The following is a 27,865-nucleotide window of genomic DNA, read 5'->3' on the forward strand; positions in this document are numbered from 1 at the left end:
GGTGGAATTCTAGCAGGAGCTCCTTTGCATATTAGGCCGCACACCCCTGATGTAGCCAATCCTCCTGGAGCTTGCAAGGCTCTTTTTTGTAAGCTCTTGGAGGATTGGCTACATCCGGATGTGTGGGTTAATATGCAAAGGAGCTCCTGCTAGAAATCCATCCCTTCTGATTTCCTTCATTGATGCAGCGTCCTGTCCCATGGGATGGTTTTGCATATGAGGCTCTTCTGATCTTCAGAGTGGAGCTTCACAATGAAGGGCAGACTGCTTGCAAAAATGGTGGGGAAAGATCTGCCCCATCGATACTTTCCAAAAACTCTCCAGGTGGATCTGTGACCTCTGGCACAACCAAGTTTTCTAACCATGCGACTGATGAGAACCAAAGTTAAATTTATATTTGCTGCAAGTCACATGATAATGACGCTCTTACCGTTGTCATCGCCGGAGTCCGACTGGTAAGAGCTGAGGGACTGAACTTCGGAATTGCTGCCTTTATTACTTCCGGAGAAACAGGTGACTTCCTCCGCATCATCAACTTCTTTGCCTTTAGAAAAAGAAGACTGCAGATTTATACCCTGCTCTTCTCTCTGAATCAAAGTCTCAGAGTGGCTCACAATCCCCCTTATCTTCTTCCCCCACAACAGACACCCTGTGAGGTGGGTGGGGCTGAGAGAGCTCTCACAGCAGCTGCCCTTTCAAGGACAACTCTTCGAGAGCTATGGCTGACCCAAGGCCATTCCAGCAGGTGCAAGTGGAGGAGTGGGGAATCAAACCCGATTTTCCCAGATAAGAGTCCGCACACTTAACCACTACACAAAACTGGTTCTATATGTACATGAGAAACAGGACTGGATAGGATGGGTAGATGGCTCTCTCTTTAAGCTACAAAATGATTTGATTTAATGCTAAGCACACACTGATTTTCACTTCATGTGGCAGGAACAGTCATTTACTTAGCGGAAGAGTAATTATCAAATCTGCAGATCAAGACACCTGTCAATCGAGGGGCTTCAATTATGCAAGAGAGTAATGCGACCCAAGGCATTGGGGAAAGTGATGAAATAAGAGTTCTAAGCTTTGCAGGCTTACTGCAGCGAGCAAGGATCAACCACTGGGATAATGGAAGAGCCAATGTGGTGTTACCCACTCGGAGAGCTGGTGCACTGTCATAAGAGTGGGCTGCAGGGCTAAGCGGAAGTCATATAAGAACCTAAGAGAAGCCATGTTGGACCAGGCCAATGACCCATCCAGTCCAACACTGTCACACAGTGGGGCCAACCCCCTCCCCCCCAAGTGCCATCAGGAGGTCCATCAGTGGGGCCAGGGCACTATCTACGGGACCGCCTTTCCCCATATATCCCCCAGAGAGCACTGCGATCAGGGACAAAAAATCTGTTGTCTGCCCCTGGCCCAAAAGAAGCCAGGCTATGTACAACAAGATCCAGGGCTTTTTCGGTGGCAGCACCAGAACTTTGGAACACCCTCCCAGAAGCTATAAGGGCCCTGCGGGATTTGTCTGCGTTCCGCAGGGCCTGTAAGACCGAATTGTTTAAACAGGCTTTTGCGGTTTGATCGAAAAAGGGCTGCCACCGGACATCCTACAGAATGCTGGCGATCATAGTCGAGAAGTCACTCCGCCTATACTGGACTGAAATAGCGCTATAGAATGGTTTTAAAGTTGATATATGTAAATTATGGTTTTATATGTTTTATTGGATTGATTGTTTTTATAATGTTGTGAACTGCCCTGAGTCCGCTCGCGGAGAGGGCGGGATATAAATGCGAAGTAATAAATAAATAAATAATAAATAGAAGCCCTCGCACTGTTGCCCCCCCCCCCCCCAAGCACCAAGAATACCGAGCATCACTGCCCCAGAAAGAGTGGCCACTGACGAACCTCTACTCCATATGTTTATCCAATCCCCTCTTGAAGCTGTCTATGGATGTAGCCACCACCACCGCCTGTGGCAGTGAATTCCACGTGTTAATCACCCGTTAGGTGAAGAAGTACTTCCTTTTATCCATTCTAACCCGACTGCTCAGCAATTTCATTGAGTGCCCACGAGTTCTTGTAATGTGAGAAATGGATAAAATACTTCTTTCTCTGCCTTCTCTATCCTGTGCATAATCTTGCAAATAATCTTGTCATACTTAAGAGTCCTGGTCACCCAACAAATAAAAGTTTAATTAAGACACGCAGTATATGTGTACAGCTTTTGTTTCACGGATCATTTGTTTGCTTTGCTTTTTGAACATATGAATCATGATGCGGCTTCCACCATAAAGCACCTTCTCTATGAGGAGAAGACCGAGGGCCTGTGACTTTTCAATTTAGAAAAGAGATAACTAAGGGGGACATGATCGAGATTTATGAAATTATGCACGGGGTGGAGAGAGCTGACAAAGAGGAATTTTTCTCTCTCTCCCAAAATACCAGAACTCAAGGGCATTCAATGAAACTGACGGGCAGTTGGTTCAGGATGGACAAAAGGAAATAGTACTTTACATAGAGGCTGATTAAAATGTGAAATTTGTTGCCAGAGAACGTAGTGATGGCCACAGAAATAAATAGTTTTAAATAGCTTTAAAAGGGGACTAGTTAGATTCAAAGAGGGTAGGTCTATCAGTGGCTACTAACCATGGTGACTGAGGGGAACCTCCGCATTCAGGGGCACTAAACCTCTGGATCCCAGCGTCAGGAGCAGGGCTCCCTCTAAGCTGCAGAATCTTGTGAGCAAAAATTCTACTTTGTGAGCTACTGGCATTAAAATTGTGAGCGACTGCATCGATTAGTGTGTTCTGGGGTTCCCTTCCTCAGCTAAGACAAAAATGTGTGAGCTGGAGGCTAAAAATCTATGCGCTAGCTCACGCTAACTCAGCTTAGAGGGAACATACAGCAGGAGGAAACATCAGGGGGAGGACACAGCCTCTATGCCCTGATGTTGGCCATCCAGAGGAACTGGTTGGCCACTGGGCGGGACAGGATGTTGGACTTCTGGTCTGATCCACCAGGACTCTTCTTATGTTCTTAAAACTGGGTAACGTGAAATGGACTTGGTATTCATGGGCATTGTGACGTGGGGCAAACATCAACAAAAAATGCCGAAGGGAGAAGGAAAAAAAGAAATCCTCTGCATTCCCCGTGACATATTGCCTTCACCTCCAGTACTCACCTTCAGTGCCATTTTCCCAGGTCTTCCTGATGGAATCACAATCTGAGCGGCATGGAGACACAGCTGGAAGGTTGGGAGCCACACTGCACACCACGACCCCCCGCCTCGCAGTCAGGATCCGGGGAGATTCCGGGTGGAACGTTGTCATCTCCTGATGCTCCACCCCGAGTCCATCCACAATCTTGTCCAGGTTATTTCTGGAGTCGCTTTGAAAGCAAGGGGTGTAGGCCATTGGCCTTACGGGGACCTGAGGGGGCCCCACCTCTTGGTAGATGTTACGACCATCCCCGCTGTTCCTCATGTTTTTGAACTGGATCCCGTTGCTCTTGTGAAGCAGTGCGGCAGTCGCTGGGTCTTGGACCAACGTGATGTTGTTGCGGGAATAGTTCTTCCGGAAGACTTTCTTGCGGAACACGATGAAAAGGATGACGAGCACAAAGATGACGAAAAGAACCACAGCGATGCCGATCAGCTCTTCTTTGCCCACGTAAGAATGTCCGGCTTGGATGTTGGGGACAACCACCGGCCTCAGACCACAGTGCTGGCCCACAAATCCAGGAGTGCAGTTACACAAAAACGAGCCAAAGACATTGACGCAAGAGCCGCCATTTTCACATTCCTCTCTCTCACATTCATTAATATCTTCCTCACACCTGGAGGGAAAATAAGAGAGGTGGATGATGGATTTCAATGCTTATTACAACACCCAAATTTCTTTGTTTTGCTTATTTTTAAATCTTGTTTCATCTGTTAACTCATTGTGGGCCCAGTAAAATGATGGATGGAGGGGCTTCATATTTACAGCGGGAGTGCCTAATGTGTAAGAGGCAATCAGAATCTGGTCAGTCGAGTGCTCAATAGAATACCTTATTGTATATCTGTTTGAGGAGGGGGGGTGGGAAACAGTGAGGTTATCAAGCAGTTATTTTGTTCAGTGGGTCAAAAGTTGTACAGATGTGCAGAGAGCAGGGTTAGGAGAAACACAAGCAAGCTGTACTTCCTCTTACCAGATTTCTGGCACAGTGTATGAGAAAGATCTGGCAGGAGCTGAAAAGTGCAAACCGTAGCTCTAATACGTGTTTTCTCCAAGGTACCCAAGATGATGATGCTGAAGAAGAAACTGGATTTATATCCCACCCTCCACTCTGAATCTCAAAGTCTCAGAGCAGCTCTCCTTTACCTTCCTTCCCCACAACAGGCATCCTGTGAGGTGGGTGGGACTGAGAGAGCTCTCATAGCAGCTTCCCTTTCAAGGACAACTCATGCGAGAGCTATGGCTGACCCAAGGCCATGCTAGCAGGTGCAAGTGGAGGAGTGGGGAATCAAACCCGGTTCTCCCAGATAAGAGTCTGCACACTTAACCACTACACCAAACTGGCTCTCAAGAGAGCAAACATCATTCTCCTATCCTCATTTTCTTTTATCTCACAATCTGCTAAGGTAGTTTAGGTTGGCAGAGAGTGATTGACCCAGGGTTTTCACGGCAGAATGGGGCATTGAACCCAGGTCTCCTAGATCCTGTTCTAAGCAGTACTCCACGTTGTCATGTCCCTTATCCTTGGTGGTGAGAAATGCTGTCAGGAGCCCTGACCTTGAGAGCCTGAGATAGCCTGATCTCGTCAGATCTCGGGAACAAAGCAGGGTCGGCCATAGCTAGTACCTGAAAGGGCAACCTCCAAGGAATACCAGGGCTATGACGCAGAGGCAGGCAATGGCAAGCCACCTTTGAAACGTCTCTTACCTAAAAACCAGGTCTAGCTCGCCACCTAGTGGTGTATAACGCTAAAAGAGCTACAACCTCTGTCTCCCTGATGACCTCAGAATCTCCTGGCTATACAATACACAGTGCCATACAATGATTAACTATTAGTACTGTCGGGTTGCAGTTGACTCAGGGTAACCCCATTGGGTTTCAAAGCAAAGAGATGAACAAAGGTGGTTTGCTGTTGCCTGCCTTTGTGTAGCAAGTATTCTGGCCTGCTGGTTGCTTTGCAGGATATTCCATGGCAGGCCACTAATAAACAGCCCAGTAGTTTCCAAGCAGAGTAGACCTGTCCTAAGCAATTCAAGGGAAGCCTCTCATTCACGCCCTTGATCAAGCCATTTCCAGCTTAGCATTAAATCAGCGACAAAAAAAAAAAATCTCCATATAAATCTGCCTTGGTCTATTGAAGAAGAAGACAACTGCAGAATTATACCCCGCCCTTCTCTCTAAATCAGAGACTCAGAGCGGCTTACAATCTCCAATATCTTCTCCCCCACAACAGACACCCTGTGAGGTGGGTGGGGCTGAGAGAGCTTTCACAGAAGCTGCCCTTTCAAGGACAACCCCTATGAGAGCTATGGCTGACCCAAGGCCATTCCAGCAGGTGCAAGTGGTGGAGTGGGGAATCAAACCCAGTTCTCCCAGATAAGGGTCTGCACAATTAACCACCACACCAAACTGGCTCTCATCTACTGCTCTGATTAGCAGCTCTCCAGGATCTCAAGCTGTAATGTTTTATATTACCTCCCACCTGATTCTTCCAGTTGCACACGCTGCGAGATCATAGAATCACAGAGTTGGAAGGGACCTCCAAGGCCATCTGGTCCAAGGGTGGGGAACAGTGGCTCTCCAGATGTTTTTGCCTATAACTCCCATCAGCCCCAGCCATTGGCCATGCTGGCTGGGGCTGATGGGAGTTGAAGGCAAAAACCTCTGGAGAGCCACTGTTCTCCACCCCTGATCTAGTCGAACCCCCTGCACAACGCAGGAAATTCACAAGTACCTCCCCCCACTTCCCCAGTGACCCCTGTTTCATGCCCAGAAGATGGTAAAAACCTCCAGGATCCTTGACAAAACTGGCTTAGAAAAAAATGGCTTCCTGACCCCAAAGTGGCTATCAGCAGGGGTAGAATTCTAGCAGGAGCTCCTTTGCAGATTAGGCCACACACCCCTGATGTAGCCAATCCTCCAAGAGCTTACAAAAAAGAGCCTTGTAAGCTCTTGGAGGATTGGCTACATTGGGGTGTGTGACCTAATATGCAAAGGAGCTCCTGCTAGAATTCCACCCCTGGTGATCAGCGTTTCCCTAGGCATATAAGAAAGGGCCATGAGAACTAAGCACTGATGCAACCCTTCATGCCCACCTTCTGAATAACAAGGAGATGCTCTACCACTGAGCCATGGTTCCTCTTTGCATCTTGACAATTATCTCATAATCAGAGTAGAATATGTGCAGCTGATACTGAGTCAGGCCAATGTTCCTGGTATTCCGAGTGGCCCAGAGAACCGCACAATGTATTCCACCGGGATGCAGGGCATTCACAAGTAAGCCTCCTTTTGCAGGGAGGCCGGGATACAAGTCGAATAAATGAAATGAGATTAAATGCAAGAGGGTGACTCTATATCCTTCTTACATGACCAACAGCGTGGTCAGCCTGTGGTTCCTTGAAGCAAAGGGGCTCTCTGTGCTCCCGGCAGCAAAAGCTTACTTACGTCACTCCTGTCAACCCGTTCTTGCAGTTGCAGATGAAGGCACTGCCTATGGGATCGCACGACCCCCCGTTGCGGCAAGGGTTCGGAAAGCAGGCCGTGATCTCTGACTCGCAGTTTCGGCCTGTGAACTGAGACAGGCAACTGCATTGGTATCCTAGGAAAATGGGAGGGGGGGGGGAGAGAAGAAAAATGTCAGGAATGACTGGTCAACAGAAATCTCCAAGCAGAACAGCATCTGCCTTGAGGGTCAGCGCGGAGTAGATATGTTACGTGGAACACCTTTGCGTGAGTCTTTATTTCCCTCTAGTGGCTGGCTTTGGGAACTTGCCGGTTTTTAAGGATTTTTTTTTCTCTGCTGAAAGCACCGAGAAAAATCTTCATACATGTTTATAAGTACAACTAAGGTGGTTCCAGATTTTGGGGGGTCCTAGGCAGACGGTTCTCAGGTGCCCCCTTCATGCCCTCTCACCCATGTGTCTCATTGCGCGGCTGCACATCTTGGGGCTCAGTCACACTCCCTGGGCCTAACTTACCTCATAGGAGAATTGTGAGAATGAAACGGGGAAGAGTGGAAAGCATGGAAGCCGCTTTGCATTTTCCACTTGGGAGAAAGTCAAGGTATAAATGAATTTTTTAAAAAAATAGACAAATCATAGAATCATGGAAGGGAAGGGATATTAAAAGGATATTATAGCACTGGAAAAAGTGCAGAAAAGGGCAACTAGAATGATTACAGGTTTGGAACACTTTCCCTATGAAGAAAGGTTAAAACGCTTGGGGCTCTTTAGCTTGGAGAAACGTCGACTGCAGGGTGACATAGAGGCTTACAAGATTATGCATGGGATGGAGAAAGTAGAGAAAGAAGTACTTTTCCCCCTTTCTCACAATACAAGAACTCGTGGGCATTCAATGAAATTGCTGAGCAGTCGGGTTAGAACGGAGAGAAGGAAGTACTTCTTCACACAAAGGGTGATTAACATGTGGAATTCACTGCCACAGGAGGTGGTGGTGGCCACAAGCATGGAAAGCTTCAACAGGGGGTTAGATAAAAATATGGAGCAGAGGTCCATCAGTGGCTATTAGCCACAGTGTGTATATATATGTGTGTGTGTATAAATTATTGGCCACTGTGTGATACAGAGTGTTGGACTGGATGGGCCATTGGCCTGATCCAACATGGCTTCTCTTATGTTCTTATGAAGGGACCTCCAGGGTCATCTAGTTCAACCCCCTGCACAGTGCAGGGAATTCACAAATACCTCCACCCCCACAACCCCATGACCCCTGCTCTGTGCCCAGAAGAGGTAACCCCCCCCCCCCCCAAATCCTCTGGGATCCCCGGCCAAACTGGCCTGGAGAAAAATTGTTTCTGGACCCCAAAGTGGCCATCAGCATGGAGGGGGGCATTCACAAGGGAGCAGGCAGGGAAAGGGCATATTGAGGGGGGCAGCAGCGAACCCTGCAAAAAGCCCTGGGCCCCGGCAACTGCCCCGCCTGAGGGTATGCTGATGCCAGTCCTGATGAGAAATGTTGTATCTGAATGACTGTACACGGGAGACAGGGATCTCATGCAAAGGACGTCACTTGTGGTGTCTCAGCGTGGGTGTGAGAATTTTTTACAAGACTGCTGGATATCTAAACGTCATACCAAAAAAAAAAAAGAGTTAAATAAGGAGTCTCCAGCAGGCTCTCTGGGAGGCAGCACGGAAATATCTTAAACAAACAAACAAATGATTTTAAATAAGTATCTTTTGCGATATGAATGATTCTTTACTTTAAGCAAAGCGAGGAGCTAAATCATAGAAACAGTTGCAATGAATTGCTTTGCTGATGGGCAATGCATCCTATCCATAGATCCCACTCCTTCTATCCGTAGAATGATCTCCCTAGCATGCATAACTCACAAATGAGCAGAAAGTGGCTTCTTTCTCCTTTTTTCAGGTTCAGGTTGTTAGCACAAGTGGAAGCACCTGGTGCCCCCCGCCCCCCATACGACTGCCACTGGGCTTGGTGGGTCCAGGGCTGTTATCAGTGTATCCCTTTCCCAGGCTGGGCAACTGCCTGGCCCCCAAAGGTTCGGAGAGGGCTCGCTGCGGCCGACCCTCGCCACACGCCATTTCCCTGCCTGCTCCTTGGCGAGAGCTTTGCCCCCCCAAGAACACGCTGCCCAGCTGTGGGCAGTGCAGATGGTTGTGAGAATGGGCTGAGGGAAGGAGGGTGTTATGCATGTGAAGGCATGGCTGGACAAGTTGGGTTTAGTGTCCCGAGCTTGAGGTGCAACACAATAGACTGAGACAATCCAAAGATCTGCATCCCAATCGGCTGCATGATTCAAACTGGCCAATCGGGAGGCGATATCAGAGGATCTGCCAATGGGGATGCATATTCTAATGAAGGATCCAAAAAAGGGCACAATCACAGGAGGGTTTCTGCTTCTTGGGGGCTGGGTTTCTCCTGCCCCAACTGTATATATGCAAGAGTCTCCTCATGCATCGAACCCAGTATTTAACAGAGGGGTGCATAAGTGAGGCACGTGGATGAGTGACACATGTGAGTATGTGAGTGGGAAGGAGGCCCTGAGAACTCTGTGACCAGGGCCTCCCCCCCCCCCATGTGGAAACGGCCTAACCCACATCACAGGGTTGTTGTTGTGAGGACACAGCAGGAAAAGAGAGGATGATATTGTAAGCCGCTGTGTGTTCCCACTGGGGAGAAAGGCAGGGTATAAAAGGTTTGCGACTGTCATGACTACACGAACTAAAGGGCCCGACTCGTGGTTGCTCTGGAGAGCCAGTTTGGTGTAGTGGTTAAGTGTGCGGACTCTTATCTGGGAAAACTGAGTTTGATTCCCCACTCCTCCACTTGCAGCTGCTGGAATGGCCTTGGGTCAGCCATAGCTCTCGCAGGAGTTGTCCTTGAAAGGGCAGCTGCTGTGAGAGCCCTCTCCAGCCCCACCCACCTCACAGGGTGTCTGTTGTGGGGGAGGAAGATAAAGGAGATTGTGAGCCACTCTGAGACTCTTCAGAGTGGAGGGCGGAATATAAATCCAATATCTTCTTCATCTTCTTCTCTTGGAATCTCTGCCAGCAAACTCAGTCACCCGCCTGTCTCAGACTCTGGGCTGCAATCCGAGAGCATTTGACATAGAACGAGGCCTCCCGTTGAATCCGATTTCATTATAGATGCTCTCTTTTTTTTTTATACGGAGGATTGCTTGGCCTAACTAAATTATTTCGCCCGGGGGAGTAGAAGGAGAGAGCGGCCCTAGCGATGTCACAGCAGATTGCTTTATAGATCGGCTGATGTATAGTTAGGCCCCATTGCTTTAAAATTATGGCACCCTAACAATCCTTTATTTACATATACTGCTGAGACAGTGCAAAAAAAAAAAAAACCCAAACAAAACCCTGAGCAAATAGATTTCCTAACAAGAGAGCGAGAGCTGAACTTATCCCCTGAGGGCGCATGCTTCCCGATAGCGGCGGCGGTGGCGCATGGAGACCTGAGTAGCTTTGGAGCGCAGAATGCCACAGTGAGCCAGCCTGACTTGAGTTGTTTATGTGCCTCTCCTAATAAAATGGACCCATCAATTGGAGATGAATGTGTGTAGCCCTTTCCGCCCGGCAGCCGATGCAAATGGCGAATCCCCTACCCTGTCGAGGGAGGGATGGAAAGTAGGAAGGGGGAAATTATCCTAAAGTGATTTGTTAGAAAGGTTTCAATTTGCACATCACGCTATTTGCTGAGTGATGGTGTAAAAGAGACGCCAGCAAAATCAATCGGAAGAGGGAACCGTTTTTTCCCCCCCTTCCCTTTATTCACATGGGGAAAGCCTGACCTAATTTGTTATACAAAGTCCGAGTTAAAGTCAGGCACTCATTTCATCCTCCCTCCCTGGGGGGACATAAATAATCTTGTTTAGCAATTTTTTCGAAAGCCTACCCGTCTTTTGAATTATTACCCTTCCCCTCCTCACCATTCTATGTGCTCTCTTTTCTTAACCTTCTATTTGCAGATAAAGAACACTTAAATACACAGGTTAGGGCTGACATGCGCCCAGTTGCCACCGATCGGATTCCCACCGCCCCGCCTCTGGTCTAGATGTTTAATGTCCCAATGCTCCTTCAGCTTGGCCGGCACCGTTTTCAGTCTGGCGAACATGCTCTTGGGCAGAGTCGCAATAAAACAAAATCAAACTGAGAAGCAGTAAAGGTGAGTGTCAGATCACCGAAGGATTCTCTGGCCCAAATGAGGCAGAACCAGGGCTTTCTTTTTTGTAGCAGGAACTCCTTTGCATATTAGGCCACTCCTTCCTGATGTAGCCAATCCTCCAAGAGCTTACAGGGCTCTTAGTGCAGGGCCTACTGTAAGCTCCAGGAGGAACTCCTTTGCATGTTAGGCCACTCCTTCCTGATGTAGCCAATCTTCCAAGAGCTTACAGGGCTCTTAGTACCAGGCCTACTGTAAGCTCCAGGAGGATTGGGTACATCAGGGAAGTGCGACCTATTATGCAAAGGAGTTCCTGCTACAAAAAATAACCCTAGGTAGAACTATAAATATGGTGATGGTTGGAGAGAGAGATTTGGATAAAATATTAATTGAAGCATACTCAGTGTGATCTTCTGAACATGGGCTGCTCTACTAACTATCGTTAGTTAGGAATTGTTGAACCAGGAATTGATACTTCTAACCCCCAGTGCCAGGAGGCAACATCAGGGGGAGGCCTCCTTCTCTATGTCTTCTTGTTGTCCTCCACAGTATCTTGTCAGTCACTGTGTGAATGAAACAAGATGCTGGATTAGATGGGCCACTGGTCCAATTCAGCAGGGCTTTTCTTCTAAATGTAGTTAATTAGCCATCGTTGAACTATGGCTTTGTATAAATATATGGACGTCCTGGCTTAATACTAGCACTGTTCTCATGGAAATGTGGGTTGGGATCCATACTCCCTCTAAGCTGTGGAGTCTTGTGGTGGGGGAGGGCGGGATATAAAAATAAAATTTGCTTTGCTTTTGCTTTGCTTTGTGAGCAAAAGTTCTACTTCATGAGCTACTGGCATTAGGGGCCATGGGGGAAGGGGGCCACAGGGGGCCACTTGGGAGGGGCCCATGGGGGTAGAAAGCTGGAGAGGTTGGGGGGGCATCCCTCTCCCTCCTACATGATTCAAAGACCCTGCTGATCAGCTGATTGGCAGGGCCTTTAAATGGCATGGGAGAGGCAGTGGCTGCTCCTGCAAGTCCCTCCCATGAAATTTAAATCAGACAGGAGGGGGTGGTCCTGGGATGGGGTGAGGCCCCCCCCCACCAAAAAAATGTCAAGAGGCCAGCCCTGTGGCCCCTGGTTAGCTATGGGCCTGCTTTGTAGTGATCTTGATTTAAGAACATAAGAGAACATAAGAGAAGCCATGTTGGATCAGGTCAATGGACCATCCAGTCCAACACTCTGTGTCACACAGTGGCCAAAAAACCCAGGTCCATCAGTGGGGACAGGACACTAGAAGCCCTCCCACTGTTGCCCCCCCCAAGCACCAAGAATACAGAGCATCACTGCCCCAGACAGAGAGTTCCATCAATACGCTGTGGCTCATAGATGGACCTCTGCTCCATATGTTTATCCAATTCCCTCTTGAAGCTGGCTATGGTTGTAGCTGCCACCACCTCCTGTGGCAGTGAATTTTCCTTGGAGGTCTCCCATTAAAACACTAACTGGGGCTGACCTTTCTTAGAATCCAAAATCTGATGAGACTGGGCAAGCTTGGGACGTCCAGGTCAGGGCAAGTTCGTATAGACACCTTCAAGTACCCTAACCTCCAGCTATGGGAGGTAAGAATCATTTTGAATTGTGCCTGATCTAGCAAGTCTTTTTTTTAAAATATATATATATATATATATATAAACCTTTAAAAAGTGATACATCAAGTGACATCAAGTCAAGTACAAGAACATTAAGGTTATTATTGAAATGGTGTCTGTGGTTAACATGAATGACGTCGTCCCGGCAATCCACATTTTATAATGCCGGAATTGGCTCATGATGTCTCCGGCTGAGCCTTGTGGCCAACCATCACCTCCTGCCTCCCGGATGCCTTCTGGCTCTGAGTGTTGCATTGAAGGACAATGCGTACAGAAAAGGTCGGTAAGCCTGGGTGGACACATATCTAGCCTGAGAATCTTGCTTGTGCAAGTTTTTCTTTGCCCACCAGAGCAATGCAGCAACCACCTGCAAGAAATACACGTGGCTGTGCATTTCTCCGAAGCATGTGAAGGTATACCAAGGGAACATTGGCTCAGGAAATGTTCTGAGCACCGCAAAACGAAGAAACTCTGGAAGCTGAAAAAAAGGGAAAACTGGGGGGAAAAAACCTGGACAGCTATTGTTTCGGGCAGGCCTCGGATTCAGCAAGAGCTCACAAGAGCGCAGCTTCTGAACCTTTTTAAGGGTTCCCCCTCCTCCTCCCCACTTTGTCCATTGAATAGTAGGTGCAGCTGCATAACAATCCCTGGATGAGCTCCACCACCTATTTTTCTACAAAACGACCCCAGATTTTGGGGGTGTTTTGGTTTGAGAGACCAGGCTGGGTCCTTCCAGTTTAATGATTTTAAAGGTCAGCCAACATTTAAGATTGTTCCCACATATGTGGCTAGCCAGGGAAGACCATTTCTGATAACCAGTACTCTGCAGGAGAGCATGGATGCTGTGATTTCTTGGGAGGATCACGAGGAGAGTGTCTCGGATCCTGTGGCTGGGCAGCCGTATGTAAAGGATCGCTTTATGAGTACCATCATGTGATTTCTATGATTACAGCAGCCACGTGAGAAAGTGATAAAGAGATCTTTTACATAGGGCTGCCCAACCACAAGATCAGAGGTAAGAACATAAGAGAAGCCATGTTGGATCAGGCCAATGGCCCATCCAGTCCAACACTCTGTGTCAAACAGTGGCCAAAAAACCCAAAAACAAACAGGTGCCATCAGGAGGTCCATCAGTGGGAGGACACTAGAAGCCCTCCCACTGTGGCCTCCACAAGCACCAAGAATACAGAGCATCACTGCCCCGGACAGAGAGTTCCAACAATATGCTGTGGCTAATAGCCACTGATGGACCTCCACTCCATCTTTCACAGGGGTCACCATAAATGTGAACTGTGTGACCAGGAGCAGAATTCTAGGAGGAGCTGCTTTGCATATTAGGCCACACACCCCCTGATGTAGCCAATCCTCCTGGAGCTTACAGGAGGCCCTGTACTAAGAGTTCTGTAATCTCTTGGAGGATTGGCTACATCAGGGGAGTGTGGCCTAATATGCAAAGGAGCTCCTGCTAGAATTCCACCCCTGCGTGTGACTGACGTGATGAGGATTATCAGGAACAGAGCAACAATTCACACTAAGGACGAATGGGAGGTGAAATTTTTAAATGGGTAGTTTTGTGGGTTAAATCCAGGAAACTCCTTAGGAAGGTCTAGGACGGTTCTACCACCTTCTGAAGTCTGGTGCCAGAGGTTTTTCTTGAAAAGAATCCCAGGACCGGGACCTGAAAACTAAGCTCCCCTTCTCCAAGAAAAACTGAAACAGAATGTTGAATGCAAGATATTCACCACCAGATGGCACACTTGTGCAGGTCCCTCCGTTCTGGCAGGGGCTCCTCTCGCAGGCGTCGGGATACAGCACGCAGCCCAGCTTCAGCTCTGTCAGGCCGACCACTTCGGCGAAGGTGCTGCGCTTGTTTTGCAGCGGCAGCTCGTTGTTGTTCAAGATGACGGAATCCAGGCAGCCCTGGAAGCCGCTCAAGACCTGCGTGGTCCTCTTGTCCGTCAGGCTGCGGATGTTATCCACTTGCACCTGGGCGCCGAAGTAAACCGAGCTGTCGGTGCTCAGCGTCTGGAAGTAGAGGGGGGCCTTGCGCCGTTCCACGTAGCTGTCGTCCAGGGACAGGCTGGTGAAATTCCGATTCAGCTCCAGGAAGACCGAGTGCCAGCTGCCATCATTGACAGCCCGACCGGAGATTCCCAGGATGCCCGGGCCAGTGCCGCAGTCCAACTGGAACCACAGCTTGCCATCTACAATCTGCGGGAGGAAACCAAAACCATAGAAAGTCAATGCTTGCAACAGAATCCTTGCATTCGTTCCAGAGCTCTGCAGAGAAAAAAAAACTAACAACGTGCATCAGTACTCACACATGCATTTGCTTTTACTTGATCACAGAAAGGCAGTGCCGGAGTGAACCCTGTGGAGGCCCCTAGGCAGTCAAAATCTCGGGGGGGCCCCCTTGCAAATTAACTCAGAGTCAGAGTACCCACCCCGCCACCCCCACTGCAGCTGCAGACACTTTTCCCAAAAGCCCCTTTGACAAAGCTGCGGGGGAGAGGCAGAGAGAGGCAAACTTGGCGACGACGCCAGCAGCAGCCGTATTGGGCAAGTCAGGCAAAGAGCAGCTCAGTCGCTGGCTGCGTATGCAGGCTGGGAAGGCTGCAAGCAGGGGGAAAATTGCGGGGAAGCCAGCTTGGGGCCCCTAAAGGTGTGGGGGCCCATAGGCCAGTGCCTGTTTGGTCTAATTGTTAATCTAGCCCTGCAGAAAGGCCACAGCAGCATATCACGTGGGACAACTCCAGCAAAGTGCATAGGTTTTGTATCAATCAATATGTGTGTGAAGCCGTCTGGTGCATTTATGGGGGTGTAGGAAAGTGCCATCAAGTTACAGCTGGCTTGCAGCAATTCAATAAGGTTTTCAAGGCAACAGATTAATTTGGTCTGCTGTTGCCTGCCTCTGCGTAGCGACCCTGGTCTTCCTTGGAGGTCTCCCATCTGAGTACTGACCAGGGCTGACCCTGCTTAGCTTCTAAGATCTGAGAAGACTGGTCTAGCCTGGGCCATCCAGACAGTGTGTTCATACACACTTCTTAATGTCAGAGTCGCTAACGTGACAAAAAGGTGAATTCCCACGGTGAATAATAATGCTAAGCTATGTAAACAGCGCTTGATGAGTTTAATGGTTTTCACATACATTATCTCTGCAACTTGTACAATAGTCCAGCAAAGTTGGACAGTATCAGGGCTTTTTTTTTGGTAGAAAAAGCCCAGCAGGAACTCATTTGCATATTAGGCCACACCTCCTGATGCCAAGCCAGCTGGAACCGCATTCCTGTGTGTTCCCGATTAAAAAAAAAAAGCTCTGGATGGCATTATCTCTGTATTGCAGAGAGGGGTCTAAATTTGAGAGTGATTTACCTAATCTCACCTAATAGAGATTTGAACTAGTGATCTCCTGGAATTCAGTTTAGCTTTCAAGATCTGATGAGATCGAGCTAGCCTGGGCCACCCAGGTCAGGTCAAATTTCATAACTACTTTGGTTCAGTTTCGATGCTGGATCCTTTCTTGATTTTCCAATGTTTGGGACGTAACGGTATCTGTCTTGTTCCTAGCCGAAGTAACATTTAATACTGTTTCCGATAGGTTACAAAAAGGGCAAAAATTCAGTGCAATCATTGTTAACAGTTAGCCTGTATCCCCCTCGCATTACGTAGTCTTTACATACGAGGCTCTGCGTTTGCCTAGAAACAATTACCTTCTGGACTTAAGGTCTGACCCGGAGGGGAATCATCTACAAGCTGAGATCCTGCAAATACCTCGAATTGGCACTTTCTAAATTAAGACAGAACGTGAGAAAAGGGATCCAGGACTTGTAGGCTCTGTTTAAAGCAGGCCTGCGAAACTTAGGTCACATCAAGCTGTACCCAGCTCACCAGCCATGTACGGAGTCCTACGTGATTCAGAATTTCCAGAGGAGCAGACGTGTTAGTCTGCTGCAGCACAAATAAACAGGGGTCAATAGCGTGCATTCTGTTTTTTGCTGGGACTGCAAAACCACAGCGATGGAGATTGGTAGCTTGAAAGTGGCAGTTCAGAGAGACATGACAGAATGCCGGGCCGACCAATTTAAATGCAAAAGTGAACAGAGAGGCGTGAATTTTGAGATATAGCGGGAGGAATTCCTGTGGACAGAATATTTCATATAGAGTCTATTTCCTTGCATATGATATGCATACCGTTTCCTCCCCCAAATCTATTATATGCTGAAGGGTGCATCATACGCATTTCACTGCAGGGATAATATGCTTTTCCCTCTACCTAAATGAAGTGCCAAAGACGTATTTACAAATACAGTTACACAGGAGATATATATCTCGCAGAAATAATACAGTGGGTGTTAGCGCAAAAAATAGGATTTATAGTTCTTTATTTCATGCTCTGTTCTTTCTTGCTTTTGTTTCCTCCACATTTTTTTTTCTGCTTAGTGTTTACAACATACAGTTAAGAGCCCTCCACCCAACACCTTATCACTGAAAGTTTGTCACTGTGACACCGAGGACTGTTGTCTTTAATTTCCCGTTATATTCTACTGGATAGAGACATTTCATTGCATGTTACACAGGGCCCCACTAGGAGTATTTTGTAACACCGCTATGTATGGATGAGAAAAGCAGGTGGTGACGGTCCTGAAACCTAGGTAACGGACAGAGGCATCCTAGACAAAGTTACACCCTCCAAAAAACGTTGAGGTCCATTCAGGATGTATGGGGAGAATATTGTAAAAGAAGAAAAGAGGCCTGAGATACCAAGCATAGAAACCGACATCTGTTAACAAGGGCTCCTCAGCTGAAAGATTTGGGGTTTTTCCAAAGGGCTTTCCCACGAGCTTCATTGCGGAGAGGATGGGTCACAGATTATGTGTGGGGTGCAGAGGAGGACTTGTTCTTGGTCCTGTATCACATGTCTTGAAATAGCTATTTTAAAAACGGCAACACTAGACCCAAGATCCCAAAGAAAAGTCAGAGACTGATTTTAGTATCTGTGGGCTGCTAGAGAGAATATGAAGTAAGCAGATGAGGACACATAGCTCACCTGTAAATAGACTTGCTAATCCTCTGGTTTGGGCAAAGTTAGACTGCATCTCTAAATCCTCCCAGGAAAAACCTGGAAATGACATAGATAGCTCTAGGAACTGCGGGAAGCTCTATCACTTTATCATAGATTTTCTGGCAATTCTTAGAGCTATAACAACTACAGATTTTCCCCAGAAGTGATGTAGGGATACAACTAAGGTTAAATGCTTCTCTATGTCTCTGCCTCCCAATTCTCCCCCCGGTTGCCAGGTTTGCCTTGGCTTGGTAACCCTACCCATAAAATAGGGCAAACCCTTTATGTAAAGAATCAGTGGCCATTCTACCAGACCCCTGCCTATTTTTCTTATTTCCCTCTTCCTTCCCATCTCTCTTCCTTTTGTGCCACATCCAACAGATTGCAAACCATTCTGAATGCCAGTGCTTTTTTTGTAGAGCAAAACCTCTATTTTATCCATTGGCTGAGGAGCCTCCCTTGGGGAGGAAGGCAGAGCTTGTTTTTCCAGGCTCTCTCAATCACACAGCAGAGCTACTGATTCAAGCTTCTCTCCCTTGTATTGGCTGAGGCTCCTCCCCCCCATCCCCAGGAAGCTTATTTGCATATTAGGCCACACCACCTGGCCGGGGAGCATGTGGCCGCTGCACGGAGAGTCTGGCCAGTCGGAGCCCTGGCCAGCCCAGGTGGAGCTCTGTTCCTGTGGGCTCTGGCAGAAAAGAAGTCCTGCTGCATGCCATTCCTTTTACTTGTGATGGAGTACTCAGTAAGATTTTAGGAGCTTAAAATAATGCAGAGTAGTGACAATCTTGTAGCAAATTCAGGAGTAGGCACTGGAGAGATCACCAAGTTAGCCCCCCCGCCACCAAAAAAGCCAGCTGGAAATGGGGGAAGTAGTCCTTTAAGAACCTTTAAGGTAGCTGGTGAAGGAATCCACTCCTTCACTAGCCATTTTGTCTAGAATTGCCATCATTTGTCCATGCAGTTGTACACTGAGACCACCAATAATATCACTGTCAAACCAAAGCAATTATATACTTCCCATGTTTCCTACCGTCTTTTTCAGAGCTGGTTCGGGGCAATGGTTTGGGCTCTGAGTGGGACAGCACTGCTTAGCTTTTCCAGAATGGATTAGCAGAAATGTTACTGACAGTACGCAGGGCTTTTTTTGGTAGAAAAAGCCCAGCAGGAACTCATTTGCATATTAGACCACACCCCCTGATGTCGATGTCACTATTGTTTCACACAGGTCTTTTTTTGTAGAAAAAGCTCATCAAGAACTCATTTGCATATTAGGCCACACCCCTGATACCAAGCCAGCTAGAACTGTGTTCCTGCTCAAAAGAAGCCCTGATACTACGTATAGGAGGAGGGTGGGTTGGTGACACGGTTGGTACTGCCCCACTACTTCCTGGTCGTACTGACATTTTGTAAATGTCCCGTTGGGTGGCATCTTCCTCATTATTTTTACACACTTTCTGCAAAAGGAAATGAGACCAAGAAGTGTTTAATTAAAAGGACATTTATAACAAGGGGGAGGGGGGAGAAGCATTAACTTGTTTCACTTGCAAGTGTGGAACTTTTTAATTAATATTTTCTGTTCTGCTTCAGTGCGACAGTGTAATTGTGCTCCTGGAAATGATTAATTAAATAGCCAGTCTATTAAGGGCACAGGAGAAACATGAGTTTGTAATTTTTTTCTCTTTGCAAGCGTAAGAGAAATCATCCCGGGGAGGGGGGAGTGTGGACCTGGGGTCTCGGTTCCCTTCCACTGGGGCACAGGGTGGACAAGCGGGGCATGGCTTAGAAGCAGAGCTGACAGCCCTTGCTTTAAAGGAAGTCAGTCTGCTGGAGCAGCATTTGCTCTCGTTGACTCTTGGTAGCCCCAAGTAGCAACATTTGTGGCATCAACTGGGGAATTTGTCCAACTAAGGGACTGGATCCAAACTGAATTTTCAGTTAGCAGAATGAAACTCTCCTGCCTCTCCCCTCCCACTCCTGCCCACTGATCTCTAGGAAATGCTGCTCCTGGGAGAGAGAGGACCCTGAAGAATGATATGTGTGTGTGTGTGGGGGGGGGGGGGGTCCGCAGAGGGATGATGAGATAGATGAAATTTGCTAATTTATTCTGGATCTAGCATAAGGTGCAGAAGAGAGGGAGAGGCAGGTAAATGGTTGATGCATATCATTCTTGGAGTATGTGCTGGGGGTTGAACTGCCTTATACTGAATCAGACTACTGATCCATCAAGGTCACTATGGGCTACAAAGACTGGCAGCAGCTCCCCCAGAATCTCAGACAGAGGTCTTCTACATGATATACTACCTCATCATTTCAACAGGAAATTCTAAACATCGAATCTGGGACCTTCTGCTTGCCAAGTAGATGCTCTACCACTGAGCCATGCTCCCTCCCACAGTCATATTTCCTCCTGTGTTCCACAGTCCCTTTCTTCTATTGCTCATGTAACCTACCATTAGGGGTGTGCGAAAGGAAGGAAGGAAGGAAGGAAGGAAGGAAGGAAGGAAGGAAGGAAGGAAGGAAGGAAGGAAGGAAGGAAGGAAGGAAGGAAGGAAGGAAGGAAGGAAGGAAGGAAGGAAGGAAGGAAGGAAGGAATTTTTCAGATTTGGGTCTACTGGACCTGAAAGATATCGGTATTACTGAGTATTCCCAAATCTCAACATTGGGATTCAGGTAAATATTCAGGAAACCCAAATTAATTCAGCTCCATTATACCCTATGGGAACCATCTCCACAGGGCATTTAAACTTGAAATGCCTTCTCAGTTCACTTGCCAAGTTGCATCATGGCAGCAGCATGACTCTGCAAATTCAGAAGGCATTTAAACTTTAAATGCCCTCTAGCCACATCCAAATAAAAGCCAAATAATCTGTATTCGGCTGAATAAATACCTGAAAATTACTAAACTTGGTATATACTGAGTTTACACCATTACCTACCATTTACCGTATTTTTCGGACCATAAGACGCACTCCCCCCCCCCAGAAAAGTGGGGGGGAAAGTGCGTGCGTCTTATGGTCCGAATACTAAAAGATGAGGGGGGGAGGGGCCTGCAGCCCCCGGGAGAGAAGCGGCAAGATCGCTCCCTCCGCCCCCATCGCCAACCCAGCACTTCGCAGGGAGCGATCTCGCCGCTTCTCTCCCAGCCAGGCATGCTTTCCCCGTCCTTGTGTGCCTGGCTGGGAGAGAAGGAGCAGGATCGCTCCCTTCAGCGTGCTGGGGTGGGGGTGGAGAGAGCGATCTCGCTGCTTCTCTCCCAGCCAAGCACCCAAGAACGGGGAAAGAATGCCTGGCTGGGAGAGAAGGGGCAGGATCGCTCCCTTCAGAGTGCTGGGGTGGGCAGGATCGCTCCCTCCACCCCCACCCCCACCCCAGCACTCTGAAGGGAGCGATCCTGCCCCTTCTCTCCCAGCCAGGCATTCTTTCCCCGTTCTTGGGTGCTTGGCTGGGAGAGAAGCAGTGAGATCGCTCCCTCCACCCCCACCCCAGCACTCTGAAGGGAGCGATCCTGCCCCTTCTCTCCCAGCCAGGCATTCTTTCCCCGTTCTTGGTTGCTTGGCTGGGAGAGAAGCAACGAGATCGCTCCCTCCACCCCCACCCCAGCACGCTGAAGGGAGCGATCCTGCCCCTTCTCTCCCAGCCAGGCATGCTTTCCCCGCGCTTGCCTGCCTGGCTGGGAGACAAGCAGCGAGATCGCTCCCTCTGAGGAAGGGAGGGGGAAGCCCCGCTACAAGCTGTAGCCAGGCAGAGAGGAATCACCCCCCCCCCCTCTGCAAAGGCAGCACTTCGCCAAGCGCTGCGTTTGGGGGGGGGGCTTCCTCTGTCCCTGTCTGTGTGGCTTCAGCTTGTGCTGATAGCAAGGGCTGGGTTCGGAGGCAGCTAAGCCTCGGATCCCAGCCCTTGCTATCAGCAGAAGCTGAAGCCAGGTAAAGAGGAAGCCCCCCCCCCTCCGCAAACGCAGCGCTTGGCAAAGCGCTGGGTTTACGGAGGGGGGGGGCTTCCTCTGTGCCTGTCTGCCAGGCTTCAGCTGCTGCTTCTAGCAAGGGCTGGGATCGGAGGCAGGATTGAGAGGGGGAAGGTGCCCAGATCTGGGTGCACAGCTTCAAACAATTTTTCCCTGTTTTCCTCCTCTAAAAACTAGATGCGTCTTATCGTCCGGTGCGTCTAATAGTCCGAAAAATACGGTAATTCCTCACTCCAGACTTTGTCTCCTTCATTGCTGTCCTTGGTGGGGCACAAAGGTGAATCATCATGAAGGTTGGACGTTTGATAGTTTAGAAAGATTTGAATAACCAACTGTTTAAATATTGACAAAACAACATTACAATATTTTGAAAGACAAAGGGAGCTTTGACAACTGGAAGCTAATATCCCAGAAATCTTGTAAGTCTTTAAGATGTGGACTCGAATCTAGCTGTTTCACAACAGACCAACATGGCTATCCTCTGAAAATATTCTGAAAGCATTCACTCCATTAGAGCAGCACCAGACTTTATACTGAGGCTAATTACAAAAACAAATTAGTTAATTGTTCTTTTAAAAACCCTTTAAAATGGAATGGATTGTTACAAGTGATAACAAATGTTAGGTGTGGTATATATAAATGGGAACGATTCACTGAGCACTTCTCTTTGGCTGGTATCCTAGACTACTACGGTCAGCTAATGCTATAAAATAACAGAAAAAGAGAAAGAAATGACAACAAAAATAAAACAAAGCAAGAATAATTGCTCAAGAACATATGTCTGCTTGAAGATGCCTGTGGATATAGCACATGGCCCAGAAGTGAGCCTCTGAGGAGCTGCTAGGTCTGCCCCTGGTTACGGCACAGCTATGGGGCAAACATGCCTTCCTCTTGCCGTTTTTAATATGCGACACCATAATGAATGAAGAAGAGCTGGTCTTATATCCTACCCTTTACTACCCAAAGGGTCTCATTGGCTTACAACCACCTTCCCTTCCTCTCCCTACAACAGACACACTGTGAGGTACGTGGGGCTGAGAGAGCTCTGAGAGAGCTGTGACTGACCCAAGGTCACCCAGCTGGTTGTATATGGAGGAGATGGGAACCAAACCCAGTTTTCCAGATTAGAGTCCAACTGAAGGGGAGCCACCAGTGTGGTGTAGTGGTTAAGTGTACAGACTCTTATCTGGGAGATCCGGGTTTGATTCCCCACTCCTCCACTTGCAGCTGCTGGAATGGCCACGGGTTAGCCATAGCTCTTGCAGGAGTTGTCCTTGAAAGGGCAGCTGCTGTGAGAGGCCTCTCAGCCCCACTCATCTCATAGGGTGTTTGTTGTGGGGGGAGAAGACATAGGAGATTGTAAGCTGCTCTGCTTTTGATCAAACCTAAACCCAGTGGATTTTTCTTCCTTTAGGGAGTCTTTGTTAATTAGAAGGCTAGCCTGAAATGGCATAGGGTAGTTCTAGTAACAGCCGGGAGCGCTACAGTAACAATAAAGTTTCCAGCCATTCCTGGAGCTACCGTATGCTGTTTCCAGATTTCCCCTGGAAGCGATGAAGCGACATAGGTGACACTGCTGTTTTTTAAAAATTTGCTCCTGCTGTTGCTCTGAACAACAGTGGTAAAAAAGGCTAACAGGAGACTTCCCACCATAGCGGGAGGCTTGGCAGCTCTATTGACAATGGTGATTTCTACGCAGGGATAGTTTCCCTGTTGTGGCTGTTATGCGGTTTCCCTGTTGTGGCTGCTGCCACTGCTAATACGACACAGAGGCAATGGCACATGGTTCCCTGCTTCAGCCCCCCTTCAAGCAGCCTTCCTGAGCGTCTTTTCTTTTCTTTTTAAAAAATCAGTAATTGAATGTGGTCATATCATCATATTATAACGGGGGAGGTCAAACTTGCTTAATGTAAGAGCCACATAGAATAAACGTCAAATGCTTTGAGAAACGCAAGGCATGAGCATCAGAAGTTTGAGAGCTACAAGGAAGGAAGGAAGGAAGGAAGGAAGGAAGGAAGGAAGGAAGGAAGGAAGGAAGGAAGGAAGGAAGGAAGGAAGGAAGGAAGGAAGGAAGGAAGGAAGGAAGGAAAATAGATGGGAGAGGGAAAGGTGGAAAGGAAGCAACTTTAACTTTAAATACATTCTCCAAGCTGCTGGCTGGCTTAGCATGGAGAAGTGATTTATGGAGACAAATGCCTTTTCCAAGCTGGTCAGTGGGGTGGTGGGGGCTTTGAGAGCCACACAATAAAGAGCCACATGTGGCTCCCGAGCCATAGTTTGGCCACCCCTATATTATAACAATGTGTGTATCCGCTTCCCTGAATTCCCAAAGATACATGTCTTGTACATCCATAGAAAGGAGGTACTTAGTATTTTTTTTCCACCAAGAAAACTGGGAATTTAGAGAACCTGATGCAGATCGTTATAATGATATGATAACATTCAACCACCAATTTTTAAAAAGCCCCCTGGTGGTGGGGGAAAAATGGCAGCTGTGGGGACAAGGGCGGGGCGAACGGCTGCCATGTGAACAGGACTGGGAAAATCCAAACTTCCCCCCATACAGAGCAACCATCCAAGCTTTGCTGTGATCTTCTCCAAAATTTTGCAGTGAAGCATGTTTGGGAAAGTTCGGAGAAAACATGGGGAAAACGAACCACGATTCTGTGGGTGGGTGAGCAGAGCAAGTGAGGGAAATGCTTCGAACAGCAGTGAACTGCCACTATTACATTGTCCCGGTGCCAGAGTTTTGAGGGACCCCCCGGGGTGAGGACTGGCACCAGAGATAAATACGTTATGTACATAATAGCTCATTAAACTGACCAGGCAGGAGGCTGGGCAGAAAACTCTAAGGGGGTTATACAAATTGGCATGGTTTGATTGCTTCACCAAATAAGCAAAATGAGATGAATGGGCATCGTATATCATTTCGGAATATTAGCCTAGCTAAGGTGCTTGGCTACCTTCCATTTCTGTATATCAACATTGGCAATAAAACGATCAAATGGCCCTTTGGGGACCACCCTGGGCTTGCTAAGTCCATCTGCAGTCACAGCCCATGAATACGGAATGGTGCCTGCCCATCCATCTAGGGGGATATTTAGTTAGTGGGATTACATTTCGGATTCATTTGAGCAAAAAAATGGTGGATTTAATTAAAATATTGCTCTCTCCGTTTCCTGTCACACCTGGGATCACATCCAAAGCTCCTTGCTGCTTGGAGTGATGGAAGTTTCAGGCAAGTCTTGACTGAGGTAACATATGGCCAGCACACAGAAAAGGGTACTGTATTTTACCGAATAAAGCCACGTGCACACTGCCAAGTGCTGTCTAGGGGAATCGATTCAGTCCTAGAGATATTTTTAAACTCACCAAATACATATTTCCTATTCCCCATTTGAAACCAGAGCCTCCAGTCACCATAGACTGAATTATGAAGATCTAGAGTTCTGGGATCAGCTGAGTTAAAATTCAGGGTTTTCATGGATGTTTCCAGTAGGCGAACAAAGAAGAAGAAGAGGAGGAGGAGCAGGAGGAGATTAGATTTATACCCTGCCCTTCACTGCCTGAAGGAGTCTCAGAGTGGCTTACAATCTCCTTTTCCTTCCCCTTCCCACAACAGACACCCTACCCTGTAAGGTAGGTAGGGCTGAGAGACCCCTGACAGAAACTGCTCTTTCCAGAACAGTCCCTGACAGAATTATGATCAGGGTTTTTTTTTGTGGTAGGAACTCCTTTGCATATTAGGCTGCATCTTCATGATGTAGCCAGTCCTCCAGGAGCTTACAGGGCTCTTTTTACAGGGCCTACTGTAAACTCTTGGAGGATTGGCTACAATAGGGGTGTGTGGCCCAATATGCAAAGGAGTTCCTGCTACAAAAAAAGCCCTGCAGAGGCCCTTACCAAAGAATACATAGGAGAAGGGACTGTTCATTTCAAAAGCAACCCACGAGGAGATTTCTCCTCACAAGGTAGCCTTGATATGCTAAAGAGAACGATATTTAGTGTACCAAGCTTGGGACTCGGTGCTTAAAATAGTTTTGAGGGCTGCCAAGACTAGCCTATTACCTTTTCAACAGAAAGTCTCACTCTACTTATTTAATTATTGGATTAAGTTATTATTTATGGCTGATAAAAGACTTCCAAAAATCAGTTTATTAGAGCAGAGCCAATTTGGTTTGAAAATTACAGCTGCACAGTTAGGTAGATGAACCAATTGTACATTTTTTTTGTGTGCTTTTTGGATTATTTTTCCAATTTCAGGGCAGCCACCGCCAAGCTTGAATTCAAAAGAAGGGGTAATAGATGTTTATGTCTTGCTACTTCTGGCCAGTTTCAAGGTTGGTCCTCGGTATGCCAAGTTTAAGTCAAGATGTGGTTCTGAGAACTGACATCACTAGCTTTGCACCATGTAATTAACTTACCCTTCTTATATTTAACATAATACCTCCACAATTCTTGAGGGAAGCTATCAAAACATACCCTGCGATTTAAGATTTAGTATTTGTGGTTCGGGAATAGCTGGGGAGATCTGTTGTATTTGTTTTATGGCCTGAAAAAGTCGCTTCCCCTTGTTGCTAAATAATGTGATCACCGGCCTGTATCTCAAAAAAGTAAATGACTTACAGAATAACGATGATAAGTGAGGGCCCTATGAGGAATCGTAGGTCATGGAAGTAACCAATGGGGAAATTTCCTCCTGACCCATAACTTCCACCCTAGGATTCAATAAATTCTTACAAACTTGAACAGGCCAATTTCTGCTTAATTCTCCTTTTTCGTTTAACTGACAATCAAACAGCCCTCAACAATCCCGGCCTGCTCTTCAGGCTTCTGAGCATGCTCAGTTCTAGGCAGGGCAGAGAACGTGCTTTAAAAAAAAAAAAAAAGCTGTGAAAGAATATTTCTTTCTGTATACTCGGGGAGTCTCCCAAGTATACAGACACCAAAACGTTGTCTGAGGGTTATATTTATATATACAGAGTGTCACCCCAGACATGATGACATCACTTCTGGGTCACATGGGCAGTGATGTAAACACCTCTCTGTACATCGGCTGGGCCTCCCTGCTGCTCACAGTAAGCTGCCCCATCCCCTAACAGTTGCCACAGGAGGGACATGGCAACCCTACACACAACCAAGGCCAGTAACTATTACTGGGAGTTCACCAAACAAAACACAACGTCTTCACCTGCTAGCTGGCAGAAGGCAACAATACAAGCAAATGGACAAATCTCCATTTCAAAGTTTAGGTGCTACAAGCAACACCGTCCTTTCTTTGGTTACCACTCGTCTGGCTTCAGATGGCTTGGGAACCAAAAGCAGAGCCTCTAAAGATGACCAGAGTGGACAGTTAGGCTTATCTGGGAAATTATGCTGTCCTGAAGTCATACAGGGCTTTAAAAGTCAATACTACCACTTCCGGTTCGAGCTCAGAACCAGTTTAGTTGAAACAAGAGTGGGATGTTCGTGTTCCTACGAACCACTTAGTCAGCATTCTGGCCACAGCATTTTGGACCGCTGTAGCTTTTTTTTGTAGCAGGAACTCCTTTGCATATTAGGCCCGGGCTTACAGTAGGCCCTGTACTAAGAGCCCTGTAAACTATTGGAGGACTGGCTACATCAGTGGTGAGTGGCCTACTATTCAAAGGAGTTCCTGCTACAAAAAAAGCCCTTGTTACCAGGAAATGCACCACAGTGGTGAGAGTAGCATCTGGCTCACCAGCTTAAGCAGGAGAAAGGTACCCCTGGCCACTGCAGCCCCCTGTTTATCCAACAAGTAGCTCCAGTCCAAGCTATGAACCTGATCTTTTAGGGGTAGGACAACCCCATCCAGATCAAGAGATATCCACTTTCCTGGGTCAGACACGCCCCCTCCCCAAATTAGAAGCAGCTGTTTTCTCAGGTTTAAGTTTGTGAGCCCACATTCATCCTAAAATGGTCTCTCCAGGCATTTGTGCATAGATTCGCAGCCTCTCTGCCAGGGGTGGAATTCTAGCAGGTGTTCCTCAGCATATTAGGCCGCCCACTCCTGATGTAGCCAATCCACCAAGAGCTTACAAGGCTCTTTTTTGAAAGCTGTTAGAGGATTAGCTACATCAGGGGTGGGTGGCCTAATATGCAAAGGAGCTCCTGCTAGAATTCCACCCCTAGTATTTGCTGGAAGCATAAGGTAGAGCTCAGAGTAATCCTAATATTGGTGGCAGCTCAGCCCAGATTTCTGGATGGTCCCGTCCAGCAGCTTTGCCCGGTGGTTGAAAAGCACAGGGAACAAAACAGAACCGTGTGGGACCCCCTAGGCCAGAGGCCAAGGACCAAAACTGCAGTTCCCCAGGA

The 27,865-nt window shown here is 47.6% G+C and overlaps 1 protein-coding gene across 6 annotated transcripts in view; it reads right to left on the bottom strand.

Annotated features, from left to right (window-relative positions):
- FAT3 (FAT atypical cadherin 3) overlaps positions 1 to 27,865 on the bottom strand; it is a 546,218-nt gene that overhangs the window by 13,985 nt on the left and 504,368 nt on the right. For all 6 annotated transcript variants that reach the window (XM_060234952.1, XM_060234950.1, XM_060234951.1 and 3 more), the window contains 4 exons: positions 14,246 to 14,714; positions 6,652 to 6,805; positions 3,174 to 3,826; positions 431 to 544 (listed from right to left, as the gene is read on the bottom strand). In XM_060234952.1, coding sequence (XP_060090935.1) covers positions 431 to 544; positions 3,174 to 3,826; positions 6,652 to 6,805; positions 14,246 to 14,714 — 1,390 coding nt within the window. The remainder of the gene's footprint in view (positions 1 to 430; positions 545 to 3,173; positions 3,827 to 6,651; positions 6,806 to 14,245; positions 14,715 to 27,865) is intronic.

Source organism: Heteronotia binoei, chromosome 3 (genome assembly GCF_032191835.1).
Source record: "Heteronotia binoei isolate CCM8104 ecotype False Entrance Well chromosome 3, APGP_CSIRO_Hbin_v1, whole genome shotgun sequence".
Taxonomy (NCBI): Eukaryota; Metazoa; Chordata; class Lepidosauria; order Squamata; family Gekkonidae; genus Heteronotia; species Heteronotia binoei.